Here is a 15,329-nt window from a genome sequence, read left to right on the forward strand (position 1 = left end):
GTAAAGCCACCGGAGAAGCGTCGCCACCGAAATGCTGCCAAGAAGCGTCGCTGCCCACCACACACTTCTGAAGGCATGCATGTGCTCTTTGCCACAGAAAGTTTGGGGACTACTCCTGTAGAGCAAGTGACTGAGGCAATGGAACAGACTATGGTGAGCTAATTCCCCAGCTGAGCCATGAGGAGGCATTGCTGAGCCGTGAGTGGCACATCCTATTACACCTCTGACCCTCCCATGCTACTCTGAAGGACAGCAAGAATTGCAAGGGTACTCATTCTTAGCTGAAGTTTGTCTCCACCACTTTGCCAGGATTGTGTTATCCTCACTAATCTCCCATTGTGCCCACCAGCACCCTCTAACCCAGGGGTTCTCAACTTTTTTCTTTCTGAGGCCCCCCCAAACATGCTATAAAAACTTCACTACCCACCTGTGCCACAACAACTGGTTTTCTGCTTATAAAAGCCAGTACTAGTGTTAGGAGGTAGCAAGCATGGCAATTACCTGGGGCCCCACGCAACAGGGGTCCCCGCAAAGTTAAGTTGCTCAGGCTTTGGCTTCAGCCCCCGGTGGTGGAGCTCAGGGCCCCCGGCTTAGGCCCCATGCAGCGGGGCTTCAGCTTTCCACCCTGGGCCCCAGTGAATCTAACATTGGCCCTGCTAGGCAGACCCCCTAAAACCTGTTCAGGGCCCCACAGGGGGCTCTGGACTCCTGGTTGAGAACCACTGCTCTAACCCACAGCCTACACCCATGCCCAACACTCATTCCACTCTCTGTCAGTGGCTTCTGTGCTTCCCCTGACCTTTAGGGCATTAGTGCCAGCACCGGAGACCAGGCTGAGTTCTTGAACCGTACCATAGACCAGTCTCAGTTCCAACGGGCCAGCCATCTTACCTCTCCAGGGTCTGGGTGCCCAGCAAAAGCCTCCCCTGGAAGCATGCTGCTGGCTTCCCCTTTTAGTGACGTGACATCCCACCACAAAGTGGAACATGCTGAACAAGTGAACCAAGATGCATCTTCCCCCACCCCATTACATTCAAACAGCTTCCACATGTCCTCAGACCAATCTCTTCCCTTAGCTGGAGGCTTTAGGACAGACTCTTCGGCTGATATGGCCACTTAGTACCTGCACCAGCTGCATCCTCCCCCGACTCTCCAGCACTAGGAGCATGTGAGGCCAATGGGTCCTATTGGGGGATGGAGATGGGCTGGGAGGAAGAAGGGGGCATGGTAGAGTGGAACGCCACTGGCATAAAGTCATTAACTACCTTATTCCTCAGCACCTCTACCTTACACTGGGACTAGGCATGCAGGATGGTGGAGCTGCTGCTCACTTCCTGAGGATGCTCCCTCCCTGCACCAGACCAAGCTTGGATACAGCGGATAACTGAGCTCTTTGTTATGAAAGGACATTGGGTAGCAACAGCAACCATGGAGGAATGTGCCCAGTTACACTCCACTAAGCACCGTGCAACCCGTCAACTGCAGAACACTAGGGCAGACAGGCTGCTAGCAGAACCTTTCCAGGTGGAATTATCTTGTCCTGCTGTACTAGCGACATACTATCCTGATCTGCAGGGATGTTGTGTGACCAGAGGAACCTCTATTCCAGATCCCACCAAGCATCTCTCCTATGGACACATGGCCAGGATCAGCTGTAGCTGATTGCTAGCCAAAGGTGGGTTGAGGGGGTCATAGACAGAATACACAGCTGCAGTCTGTAAAGGGTTAAGATGACCCTTAACATAGCATAGAGTCACGTGGTCACATCTCATAGTCACTTGTCTCAAGGGCGATCCCTCTGGACTGCAACTCTGATTTTTTCAGTGGGATAGTTTTCCATGTTTAATTGAAAGTCTGATTTTTATATTTGTGTAACTCTAAAACAGTTGCTGGAATTGCACACTCCCATGCATGTGAGCTGGGGGAGATGAGCCCTCTAGGGCACTCAGTGCGTGAGTACTATTGGCGGCAGGGATGAAGTCTGTTATCATCCATTCTGATGTTTGCTACCCCCTGCACAGGCTCTTACTATCTGCTGCCCTCTGCCCCTCCGCACACCCTCTCTTACTCTCAAACTGCGCCTCAGCAGGGATGTGGAGGTCTGGAAAGGACACGAGCAACCTCTCCCTCTCCTTCAGCTCCTGGAGCAGCTCATCCAGCTCGGAGATGTTCCTGAGTAGTTCGGACGTGGACTGCTCCAGGCTCAGCTTTTCCTGCTGCAGGTTCTCCATTAGCTGCTGCACTGGACAGGAGGAGTGTGGTTAGGTTTCACCAAGCTCCTTCCCTGCTGCGTGATTCTGCTCAGGGGCAGGGGCTGCAAAGTGGCTAGGAGAGGAGAAGAGTTCATCATGCAGCTGTAACATTGCCTTCAGGGCTGAATCTGACCGCCTTGTCTAGTGAGCGGCACGCCAATGTGACAAACCACCGGGTCTCAGTGTGATGTGGGAGCACCAGACAGATGTGGCACTTGTCCTGGAATGCCCACAACCTTCAGTGCCTAACAGGGTTCTGCTGAGAGGGCCAATCCCTGAGGCCCCTGCTCCCCCCTGCTACTTGCTTAGAACAAATTCCTATCAGTCAGAGGGAGAAGGACTGAGTAAAATGGAGTAGCGTTCTCAGCAGTGGCCCAGAGATATTAACCATGGACAGACTGCCTGGCTAGAGCCAGTGCAAGAGGAAGACATCTCAGTACTCTTCATTGTTCTCTCACCCTCCATCATTGCACAGTGCAGCCTGTTCACCCACCCCCAGCACACTGGCACTCCATGGTGTACCCAAGCGGGGGGCATTCATTCTGAGCCCTTTAATGGCTCCCTCCCGTACTGGAGCTCCACAGTGCAGCTCTAGCTCCCATTTCACTGCCCCTCAGGGGAGCCCCTACTGCGAAGGAACTTCTTGCTGCTCCGGGGACATTAACGCTGACCTGCTGGGCCTCCAGCTGGCCCTGAATCTGCTGCTTCTCGGCCTGTGTTGCCTTCAGCTGTTGCTCCAGCTTAGCCTTGTCATCCTCAACTTCGCCTAGGCTGGCCCTCAGCTCCTCGCACTCCTGATCCAGGTAGTCCAGCTGTTGCAACAGGGTCCTCTGCTTGGCCTGGAGCGACTTCACAGAAAGAGGAAGGCAGATGATATGTACAGATGTCACCCTCAGCGGCCCAAGTAGCTTTAAAGCAGGAAGGGTTATAATAAAGAGTGGGGTCAAGGGACCAAACTGTGAGGGATGGGCTAGAGTGTGTGAGAGGGGGAGGCAAGAGGAGCCGAACTGGGTGTACAGCTTGGCCTATATCACAAAGGAAGCGTGTGACCCACTAGTAAGCCACAGCCTGTGACACAGGTGCCAAGTCCGTGAGTGCTCCGGGCCTGGAGCACCCGGAGAGAAAAATTAGCGGGTGCTCCACACCCACCGGAAGCCAAACTCCCCCCTCCTAGCCTCCTTCTCTCCACCCCCGCCTGTACCAGCACAGCGTCCCCCGCTCCTCCCCCTCCTTCCACATGCGATATAGGCCAAACAGCTGTTTGGCAGCGCTTAGGACTTTCTGGGAGGGAGTGGGAGGAGCAGGGACACGGCACACTCAGGGGAGGAGGCAGGGCAGGGATAGGGACTTTGGGGGAAGGGGATGGAATGGGGGTGGGAAAAGGTGGGATAGGCGGGGACTTTGGGGAAGGGGTGGAATGGGGGCGGTGCAAGGGCAGTGCAAGGGCAGTGGGTTGGGCACCCACTGGTCAGAGGGGAACTCAGTGCCTATGGCCTGTGATGTGTGTAGGTAGCAGCAAAGGGCACCGGAGAGTTTCCTCTACCTGCAGCACCAAATGGGCACCAGTGGGCAGAGTTGCCAACTTTCACATGGTAAATAAGCACCCCGACTTGCACAATAAGCCAAAAATCAAGCTAATCCCATTTCAAAACAAGGCCAAAACAAGCCAATCCTTAAGAACCCCAACACTCTATGTGACTAGATCCCCCCGGCATGCAGTCTGGGACTGTGGTGCACGCGGTGTGCACCCCTGACTCTCTTCCTCCCTTGCCTCTGTTTGCTCCCCCTTACCCCTGCTTGCCGGGAGCCGATCAAAAAAAAGAAGCAACAAGCTACAAGCCAAAAACTAGCCAACAAGCAACTCACAAGCCAATTAAGCCAAAAACAAGCACAATTTATGCATTTTTTTGTGGGTTTGGCATGTCTGCTGGTGGGCCTGGTTCTAGGGGGGATCGGGCTTCTCCAGCTTTCACCAAAAGCATGGGGCCCTGCCTGCTTCTGCCTAGAGCGCTCCCTGGAATGCTGGAACTGATCAGTGGCAGCTTTCAAAAGTGAGTGTTTGTTACTGACAGCAAAATGCCATTGCACTGAGGGAATGAAATAGGCACAGAGGGGATGCTGATGAAGGTAAGTTGCAACAATCCATCAAACAGGCTGCTTTCAGAAGGCAGCTCCCCCGCAGGTCAGGGTGACAGTACACAAGTAAGATGGCAACATTGCTCAGGTGCACAGCACCTCTTTACCTGTCTGATACTCACCCCTGAAAAAAGGGATAGCACAAGGTATTGCCAGGGAAGTACAAGCAAAGCAATGCAGGGCGGGGAGGGGAGCAGGAACACTGAGCTGAGCCCTCAGCTTCCCACAGAGACCTTATTTACAATCCTGGCATAAGTCTTAAATGAAAACAAGGTTGGGTAGCAGCAGAGGGAGCAGAACAGAAGAAGGGACGGGATGACAGGAGAGGTATGGATAGAGCAGCATGGACCAGGACCAGCCAGAGATGACCTAGTGGAGAGTAGAAGGGAATTAGATTCGGGTAAGGCAGGGAACAACAGGTCCTGGTTCCTGCCATGGCCGCACCTCCTCATGCCTGAGCATGCTTTCCACTTTGGCCTTCTCCTTGTCTAGCTGGGTGGTGGCCCTGCTAAGCTCCTGGCTTGCGTTCTCCAACTGGCTGGTTAGCAGCTGCACTTGGTCTTCCAGCTTTGTCATCTGGCTCTTGTGGGCCATCTTAGTCCTCATCTCCTCCAGCAGGGTGCTTTTGGTCAGCTCTGTGAATACACAACATCCTGTAACCAGTGCTGTGGATGGGGGGAGTTCATAATGGTGGAGATGGGCAAGATGGGCTCTTCCTTCCCCAGGTTCCATGATCCCGCGGGAAATGGATGAGAGAGGTGAGAGGAAGCTTTCTGGCATGACTTAAATTCTCTCATGGATGCCTCCCAGAAGGGGAGCCACCATTCCCACTTATGCCTGCAACCTTGTGAGTCCCAACACATGATGCTAGCACCCCACAGCTATCAGCCAGGTAGACAGGCTTCACTGTTAGTCTTTAAGAGCCACACTGTGGCTGGCTCTGCATGGGTACATGAGATGCGGGAAGGTGGCACATGGAGCCTTCCCCTTGTGTAAGCAGGAAGCAGAGAGATTGCATCATGCTAGCATTAGTCTTCCCAAAGCTATGGGCCCACCTCTGTACCAAGAGCTGCTTGGTGCAGGGGAGCACTGTTATACCCATCTGATGGGTGGCAGAGAACAGTCAACCAAGAGCCCTGGGAGGAATTTTGGGAGTCAGCCAGGAGTCCATTTGTGGCTCCCACTGCAGCACATCTTCTCCACACCCCTGTAAGGAATAGCCTAGCCCCAAGGCTTCTCTTCCTAGGGATTTCAAGTTTGCTGTTCCCTGTGCTGAAGTGGCTGAGATTCTGAGAGGCTCATGGGCTCTTGCCCCAGGATTCTGCCTAGTGTGTTACCTGGGCAGTGGAGGTTAGAAGGCACTCAGACACTACAATGATGGAGGCCATTTAAATACATTGGTGCCGATTCTCCTCTCACTTACACCAGTGCTAATCGGGAGCGACTCCACTAAAGTCAAGAGAACTACACTGGTGTAAAAACAGCGTGAGAGGAGAATAGAGTCTATGGATGAGATCGGATGGATGGATGAGCCCATGAGAATTCCTACCCAGCTCTCGCATGGCAGCTTGCTGTGACAGCAGCTCTTCTTTCAAGGTGGAAATTCTCTCCTCCAGCACAGCAGCTCCTAAACCAACCAGAACAAATGACTTAGTAAGGACCTCCCAGGTCCTTTACAGCACTTATTTACACATAACAATCACACCATGGCATTTCTCATCAACTGAGTGTATCATTCTATGCTTCACTAAAGGGAGGAGCCAGGAAAAATGAAATAGCTGATCATCTTTATTATCTACTGAACTTCTGGTCTTAAGAAGTTCCATATCCTTCCAGTTGGACGGATATGGAAAATAGCACCTTTATGTGTTTAAAAAACTCTCGAAAAAAGTTGTGAAATAGTTTTTCTGGGAACAGATGTGCCACATACAGAACACAGGATGGGATGGGGTGAAGGTTTTATTGACACTCATTAGGGACAAGCTACATAATGCATCACTCATCAGCAATGCCAGCATCCCAATAAACTCTTCATATCATCACACCAAGTGGGCGGGGGGGGGGGGGAGAGATAGAGAGAGAGAGATGTCACCCACTGGCACAGCTGAATCAACAGACTCAGGTCACCTGTGTTCTCGCTCTTTAGGTTGGTGAGGATTAGGTAAGATGATCAAGCATATTGTGAAGATGCCATATTAACCCCTAAAGGAGGATGTCTCCCTCCCTTTGAATGGCCACTTTATGGGCTAGTGAGTTAGATACATAAAGCCTTATGGGGGGCACCGTCACAATGTAAATATACTTATGAATGTATATATGACATAACTAGAATGTGTTCTATGCTACATACGCCATGTAACATATCTCTGTAAAGGTTATGCTCTACTAAATCTATTAATCCTATTTGTATGCAGGTATCATTTTTGTATTCGAAGTTATGAATATTGGCTGCATACTTGTTTGATTCTAGTAAGTTTTAGTGAAGCAGTTGGTCAGCTTCCTGAGAAAAAAGACTATTCTCAGTCAGTGCCAGTCAAGAAGCCCTTAAGCCAACAATGAACTTGGAGATGCCAATCCACATCTGGGCTTTCCCAAGAATGTGGCTTGGCTGGTAAGGAACTCAGTCATACATAGACATGCGACTTGCCCAGGTTACTCCAAAACTCCATTTTGTAGCTGGACATTGCATAGGAGAGAGTAGGGGGTCTCCACCCACAAGAGAAAGTCTATTTAAACCCTCGACAGACCCCTCCATTTGGTCTTCAGCTGGCTAAAGAGAGAGCCTCCCCACCCCAAGGATACCTGAAAGGACAAAGGACAGTAACTACAGGGGGTGTGAGCGATTGCTGGATCTAGACTAGAAGGAGACGAGTCTGTAAAAGGAAGCTTACTGGGTGAGGATTTTATCTGTATTCAGTTTTATTACTGTACTAGACTTAGACTTGTGTGTTTTATTTTATTTTGCTTGGTAATTCACTTTGTTCTGTCTGTCACTACTTGGAATCACTTAAATCCTACTTTCTGTATTTAATAAAATCACTTTTTCCTTATGAATTAACCCAGAGTATGTATTAATACCTGGGGGGGGGGGGGGCAAACAGCTGTGCATCTCTCTCTATCAGTGTTATAGAGGGCAAACAATTTACAAGTGTACCCTGTATAAGCTTTATACAGGGTAAAATGGATTTATTTGGGGTTTGGACCCCACTGGGAGTTGGGCATCTGAGTGTTAAAGGCAGGAACACTTCTGTGAGCTGCTTTCAGTCAAGTCTGCAGCTTTGGGGATGTGGTTCAGACCTGAGTCTGGGTTTGCAGCAGGCTAGCAGGTCTGGCTCAAACCAGGCAGGGCACTGAAGTCCTAAGCTGAAAGGGCATGAAAGCTAAGTCTGCAGCTTTGGGGCATGTGGTTCAGACCCTGGGTCTGTGTTGGAGCAGACTGGCATGTCTGGCTCAGCAAGACAGGGTGCTAGAGTCTCAAGCTGGCAGGGAAAGCAGGGGCAGAAGCAGTCTTGGCACATCAGTTGGCAGTCCCAAGGGGGTTTCTGTGATCCAACCTGTCACAGTGGCGTAGTCGAGCAGGATCTGTGCACAGCTGATTGCTTTGAGATACTGGTAGTGATTTTAAGTGAGTTTTAAGTGTGGTGGCTGGAGAACAGACAAAGTGGTTACTGTTTGTTATTTTCGGTTTGCTTATTTCGGGTAAGCAAAATAAGTAAGAGTGAAGATCAGAAGAAGCTAGAACTACACAAGTTGCAAATTGCCCAGAAAGGCTGAACACTGGGCGCTGTGAAAGTCTCTGTTAACTAAGAATCCCCTGAGGTGAGTGCATCCCAGTTTCAGTGAACTACAGAGGGGGCGTGGCCCAGCACAAGAAAGTAGGAAAATGACTACCAGTGAAGCAGCTAATAAACTAGAGCTGGCTAGACTGGAAGCAAAAGAGAAAGAAAATGAACATAAGAGACGGATGGAATTAAGACAGTTAGAAATTAATACAGAGGAGGCTGCCCACAAGAGAGCTGTGGAGGCAAAAACATCCAAGGTGGAGGCAGAAGAGGCTGCCCACAAGAGAGCTATGGAGGCCCAGAAGCATGAACTGGCTGTTATGGAGTTGAAGAGCTGGCTCCACTTCCCCAAAAATCCACAAATGGGAGCGACTATGTCCCCAGTATGACGAATCCGGCAACATTTTGCCGAATATTTCATCACCTTTGAGAGACTGTGCACCCTCCATGCAATCCCTGAAGACCAAAAGATGACCACATTGATTACAAAATTGACTGGCAGAACTCTGGACATATTCAATAAGATGCCTATTGATGATGCTTCAAACTATGGTAAATTTAGGGAACGGGTTCTGAAACAGTTTCAGGTTACACCTGAAACCTACAGGATTAAATTCAGGAGTCTTAAGAGAGGATCTGGATTGAGTAATGTGGTTTATGTAAATGAAATGTGAGATTTGGTAGACAAGTGGGTGAGGGGGAAAGGCATTACAAGCTTTGACGGAATTTGTGATTTGGTTACTCAGGAACAATTCCTGAATACGTGCAGTGATGATGTAAAACAGTATTTGTGGGACAAAAAGATGGACGCAGTGGGTGAATTAGCTGGGTTTGCAGGCTCTTATGAGCAAACACAAGCTGCAATTAAACATGAACCACTGGCAGAGGGGCACAGGGTTGGGGGAAAGCAGAAGCACCGTTTTGCCCCTGGGAAAAAGGAGGTGGGGTGTTCACCTCCCCACTCCCCTGTGACCCGTCCCAAATCTCCTGTGCAAGCAGAGGCGCCCAAGAGGTGCTATCGTTGTAAGTCCACTGAGCACCTGAGGAATAAGTGTCCCTTGCTGAGTGGAAACAGGCAGCAAGTAACACTTGAAGCTGCTACTTCTCAGAGCCAGGCTGCGGCCTCTTTGCACACAGGGTTTGTAAAGCTTGCTTCTACACAACCAAGCAATGAGCATATGCATGCAGTTAAAATCAATGGTGAAGTGCTTCTTGGATTGAAGGATACAGGTGCTGAGATTTTTGTGGTCAGGAGCGACCTGATCCAGGAGAAGGATTTGTTGCCGGGTAAAATGGAAGAATTAGAACTGGTGGGAGGTTACAAAGTCCTTGCACCTTTAGCTAAAGTATACATGCAAACTAAGGATTTGCAGGCTGAATTGACTGTTGTAATGGTGGCACACAATTTTGCACCGTTTTTACTGGGGAATGATTTCTTTAATGTGACAGAATCTGTCCCAGGGTTGGTTAGCAGTGAGAAGGAATCTTGTGCTAAAAGCCCCGGGCCAGTTCCAGAGGGAGGGGCTGGACAAAGCCAGCCCCTGTCCCATGATCATCTCCCCAGGGGAGGGGAATGTATCATCTTGTAACAGGGGGGCCACCCCAGCCACTGACTGCTAGAAAGTTGCAGGTCAGCAGAGGGCAGGGCCTGCCCTGGGGTGCACAGAGACATGTGTCCCGAAGGTGGAATTTGGGGTCCTGTTGACCTCTGCAGTGGGAACAGACCCCCAGGACTCTGTAGCTGGAAGCAAGCCCAACCTGAGTGAAAAGGGGGGAATTTTGCTGGCCAGTGAAGGGTCTGTCATAGCTGGTAGTTGTGAGCCCACAGGTGGATCAGGGACACCTTCCCTTTTGGGGGACACAGGAGTGTCTGACCCAGCAGGGAGCCCAGAGAGGGAAGCCCAGACGGAAGGTGCCCACCTTTTGTAGGGAGGATGTTTCCCAGGATGAGGGTGAACAATCTGCATTTAAAATGCCAGACCCCTCTCCTGTGGAACAGGGTTTAAGGGAAGACTGGGGGTCAGATCTCCCAGAAGGGGGTGCCCCCCAGCTAACCTTTTAGGAACAGAAAGTGGGGTGTCCAAAGGGGTTTTACCCATCCAAGGCACTCCCCTGAAAGATGTTGTTCTTGCTATGCTTGTAAGAAATAAAACTCTCTTAATAATAAATAAAAGACAGGAAGGGAAAAATCTCCGCATGGGTGAAACTTCACCAGGGAGTGGGGCCCAGCCCAGAGAAATCCCAGAGGGAGGGGCCGAGGGCAGGCATGGTTGCAGTACACCCTTTCCTTCCCAAAGCCCCAAACACATGCCTGAATTGAAAGCCTTCTCCAAAGAGGCAGAAGAGTCTGCATCAGAGTGCCTACCAGGAGGCACAAAGAAATGGGAAAATACAGTAGACACTAAACAAGCTAAATTGTGTGAACAAAGCATGTCCACCATAGATATGCTGTTACTCTTGTGTCTTTTACTATTTCATCTATGGGTCAAGACAAAGGAGTTAATACTAGTGGTTAACCCTTTAAAGATGTGGGACATACCTGATTTGTGTCCCCCAAAAGCCCAGATGTGGATTGGCATCTCCAAGTTCATTGCTGGCTTAAGGGCTTCTCGATTGGGCACTTACTGAGAATAGTCTTTTCTCAGGAAGCTGACCAACTGCTTCACTAAAACCTACTCAGAATCAAACAAGTATGCAGTTCATGAGAACACCAGGGAATAAAAGGAGCCCAGAAGGTGAGAGTGAGTAGGAAACAGCCACCCCTCCAGAAGCAGAAATGAAGTAGGGAGTCTGCAATACCTGGCCTCTCTGCCACCAGAAATACAGAGAAAGAAGAGATTTGTGAACAAGAGTTAATTTAAAGGGAACAATCAACTGTCAAGGGGTAAAATCCTAATCCCATTGAAGTCAATGGAAAAACTCCCACTGACTTCTGTGGGACTAGGATTTCCCTAAGGACTCTGGTTGTGTTTAACAAAAACACCTACTGACTAGGGACAAGCTGGGACTGGCACCGCACCTGTCTGTAGATCTTCCTTGTCCTTCTCCAGTTTGGCTGTGATCTGAAAATTCTCCTTTATCTTTTCCTCCAGGTACTGCTCAGCCTCCTTCCTCTGCCATTCCTGGGTCTCAGTTGCCTTCTGAAGAAGCTTGTCAAAGTCCTCAACCTGCTTCCTCAGCTCATCCTTCTGTTTCTCAGATTCTTCCAGATCTGCCTTCAAAGGGTTTATCAGCTGCATCAGCACCCCAAGATGTCTGTTGATACGAGAGAGGTCTTTGCTCTGTTCTGATGCCCAGAAACTTATGTCAGTAGTGGTGAGTGGCTTGTTGCCTAGGGTCTCCTCAACCTTCTCTTGGAATTTGCCCAGGGACGAGGGGATGTTCTGGCTGTGGCAGATGCTGATGATGGCTTTACCGACCTCCCAGAGGCTGGCCTGGCCACTTGCACATGCATCACAGGGCACCAGAGATGACTCAATTGTCTGAGAATGGACACTACAGACATTCTTGGTGACACCATATGCAGATCGTGGCTGTGAGGTGTCTGAGAAACCACAGTCTGGCCCACGGATGGTTTGTGGTAGACATGACATGGTTGACTGGGCACTGGCTAATAATGCACTTGATTCTGAAATCACAGGTGAGCAGCTTTTCAAAGGCTCATTCTCAGCTTTCACATCTTGCAGGGTAGATTTCAGTGCAGAGATGTCCCTCCTGTTAGATTTCTTCTATTAGAGAGAAAACATAGGAGAATGAAGACATTTGCTATCATGTTTAAACAAGTTATTCTCAACTATCTTCACAGAACAGATGCTCCAAAATTGGCCTGGAAAGCCAATAAAATAGTGCCCATTTTTTTAAATGGAACACAGGAAACGAATAATTCCTGTAACTCAATAGAGACCCCTTTGCTTCACGGCTGGTGACAGGACCAAAAGTACAACACCAAAAAGCCTGACTGAACACTGGCACATCCTCACTGGGAGGGAATGTCAGTGGGAGTCTGCGTTCAGCTAGGGTAGCTTCACCTTTGCTACATTTTTCTGAGATTGAATAGGTTCAAAGAGGGGCTACAAAGAGACCTGGCCAGATTCCCTCGGGAGGTGGTCTGGCAAATACTAAGACTATTTATCCTGGGAAAGAGAATTATTTCAGGGAACACGACTGAGGAACAGTGTTAAGGTTACAAAGGGGACAGTGATCAGCACCCCTTTTTTGCCCCATAATAGGAGAACAAAGGGTCACTTGAAAAAAGTAACATAAATTTCAAACAAAAGCATTACTTTTTTGGTACGATTGCTCAGAGCTCCAGTTTGAAACTGGAGAAAAGCCCGTTGAGAGTCCTTGGGTTAAGCTTAGAGGCGAGAGAAACAAGGGTGATGTTGTGGTGGGCATGTGCTATGGACCACTGAATCAGAAGGATGAGGTAGACGAGGCTTTCTTCGGACAACTAACTGAAGTTTCCAGATCAAAGGCCCTGGTACTAATGGGAGACTTCAATCACGTCTGCTGGGAGAGCAATACAGCAGTGCACAGACAATCCAGGAAGTTTTTGGAGAGTGTTGGGGACAACTTCCTGGTACAAGTGCTGGAGCAACCGACTAGGGGCTGTGCTCCTCTTGACCCGCTGCTTACAAATAGGAAGAATTGGTAGGGGAAGTAGAAGTGGGTAGCATCCTAGGCAGCAGTGACCATGAGATGGTTGAGTTCAGGATCCTCACAAAAGGAAGAAAGGAGAGTAGCAAAATATAGACCCTGGACTTGAGAAAAGCAGACTTAGAAACCCTTAGGGAACTGATGGGCAGGATCCCCTGGGAAGCTAATATGAGGGGGAAAGGAGTCCAGGAGAGCTGGCTGTATTTTAAAGAAGCCTTATTGAGGGCGCAGGAACAAACCATCCCAAAGTGCAGAAAGAATAGCAAATATGGCAGGTGACCAGCTTGGGTCAACAGTGAAATCTTTGGGGAGAAACTCAAAAAGGAAACTTACAAGAAGTGGAAATTTGGACAGGTGACTAGGGAGGAGTATAAAAATATTGCTAGAGCATGCAGGGGTGTAATCAGGAAGGCCAAGGCACAATTGGAGTTGCAGCTAGCAAGGGATGTGAAGGATAACAAGAAGGGTTCCTACAGGTATGTTAGCAACAAGAAGGTGGTCAGGGAAAGTGTGGGACCCTTACTGAATGGGGGAGGCAACCTAGTGACAGAGGATGTGGAAAAAGCTGAAGTACTCAATGCTTTTTTTGCCTCAGTCTTCACAAACAAGGTCAGCTCCCAGACTGATGCACTGGGCAACACAGTATGGGGACGAGGTGAGCAGCCCTCAGTGGTGAAAGAACAGGTTAAGGACTATTTAGAAAAGCTGGACATGCACAAGTCCATGGGACTGGATCTAATGCATCCCAGGGTGCTGAGGGAGTTGGCTGATGTGATTGCAGAGCCATTGGCCATTATCTTTGAAAATTTGTGGTAATCGGGGGGAGGTCCCGGATGATCAGAAAAAGGAAAATATAGTGCCCATATTTTAAAAAGGGAAAAAAGAGAACCCAGGGAACTACAGACTGGTCAGCCTCACTTCAGTCCCCGGCAAAATCTTGGAGCAGGTCCTTAAAGAATCATTTTGAAGCACCTGGAGGAGAGGAACGTAATCAGGAACAGTCAACATGGATTCACCAAGGGCAAGTCATGCCTGACCAACCTGATTGCCTTCTATGACGAGATAACTGGCTCTGTGGATATGGAGAAAGCGGTGGATGTGATATATCTTGACTTTAGCAAAGATTTTGATATGGTCCCCACAGTATTAATGCCAGCAAGTTAAAAAAGTATGGATTGGATGACTGGACTATAAGGTGGATAGAAAGTTGGCTAGATTGTCGGGCTCAACGGGTAGTGATCAACAGCTCGATGTCTAGTTGGCAGGCGGTATCAGGCAGAGTGCCCCAGGGGTTGGTCCTGGGGCCAGTTTTGTTCAACATCTTTATCAATGATCTGGATGATGGGATTAATTGCACCCTCAGCAAGTTCGCAGATGACACTAAACTGGGGGGAGGGTAGATATGCTGTAGGGTAGGGATAGGGTCCAGAGTGACCTAGACAAATTGGAGGATTGGGCCAAAAGATAGCTGATAAGGTTCAACAAGGACAAGTGCGGAGTCCTGCAGTTAGGAAGGAAGAATCCCAGGCACCGGTACAGGCTGGTGAGCGACTGGCAAAGCATCAGTTCTGTAGAAAAGGACTTGGGGATTACAGTCTAGTCTGGGCCTAATCCTTTCCCCTGGTACAGTCCTTGTTCCAGCTTAGGTGGTAGCTAGAGGATTTCTCATGACTGCAGCCCCCTTTATTCTGTTCCACCCCCTTATATATAGCTGTGGCACAAGGAGGGAATCTTTTGTCTCTTTGGGTCCCCACCCCTCTGTCTAAATGGAAAAGCCCCAGGTTTAAGATGGATTCCAGTACCAGGTGACATGGTCACATGTTCTGTGAGACCCCCAAGCTTTCATTAAAAGAAAAGGAGTACTTGTGGCACCTTAGAGCCTATTTGAGCATAAGCTTAATCGGAGCTGTAGCTCATGAAAGCTTATGCTCAAATAAATTGGTTAGTCTCTAAGGTGCCACAAGTCCTCCTTTTCTTTTTGTGAATACAGACTAACAGGGCTGTTACTCTGAAACCAAGCTTTCATTCTTCCCAATCTGACTCACAGGAAGGCCTGCAAGTAAACAGAGCCATCTACAGTCAATTGTCCTAGTTGATGGGAGCCACCAAGATTCCAAAACACCATTAATGGCCCACACTTTGCATAATTACAATAGGACCTCAGAGTTATATGTCATATTTCTAGTTTCAGATATAAGAATGATACATTTATGCAAATAGGATGAACACACTCAGTAGATTATAGGCTTTGTAATGATACCTTACACGAGACCTTTTGCATGAAGCATATTCCAGTTACATTATATTCATACTCATTAGCATATTTTCATAAAATCATATGGACTGCAACGTCACACCTAGGGAGGTGGTAGACTCTCCATCCTTAGAGGTTTTAAGGCCCAGCTTCACAAAGCCTTGGCTGGGATGATTTAGTTGGTGTTGGTCCTGCTTTGAGCAGGGGATTGGACCTCCTGAGGTCTCTTCCAACCCTAATATTCTATGA

The 15,329-nt window shown here is 49.0% G+C and overlaps 1 protein-coding gene across 1 annotated transcript in view; it reads right to left on the bottom strand.

Annotated features, from left to right (window-relative positions):
* LOC140898646 (coiled-coil domain-containing protein 157-like) overlaps positions 1–15,329 on the bottom strand; it is a 30,158-nt gene that overhangs the window by 10,703 nt on the left and 4,126 nt on the right. Inside the window, exons 3-7 of the mRNA XM_073312776.1 lie at positions 11,190–11,898; positions 5,938–6,015; positions 4,833–5,023; positions 2,924–3,100; positions 2,069–2,237 (exon numbers count right to left, since the gene is read on the bottom strand). Of these exons, the coding sequence (XP_073168877.1) occupies positions 2,069–2,237; positions 2,924–3,100; positions 4,833–5,023; positions 5,938–6,015; positions 11,190–11,898 (1,324 nt within the window). The remainder of the gene's footprint in view (positions 1–2,068; positions 2,238–2,923; positions 3,101–4,832; positions 5,024–5,937; positions 6,016–11,189; positions 11,899–15,329) is intronic.

The sequence above is a fragment of the Lepidochelys kempii genome, chromosome 15 (genome assembly GCF_965140265.1).
Source record: "Lepidochelys kempii isolate rLepKem1 chromosome 15, rLepKem1.hap2, whole genome shotgun sequence".
Classification (NCBI taxonomy): Eukaryota; Metazoa; Chordata; order Testudines; family Cheloniidae; genus Lepidochelys; species Lepidochelys kempii.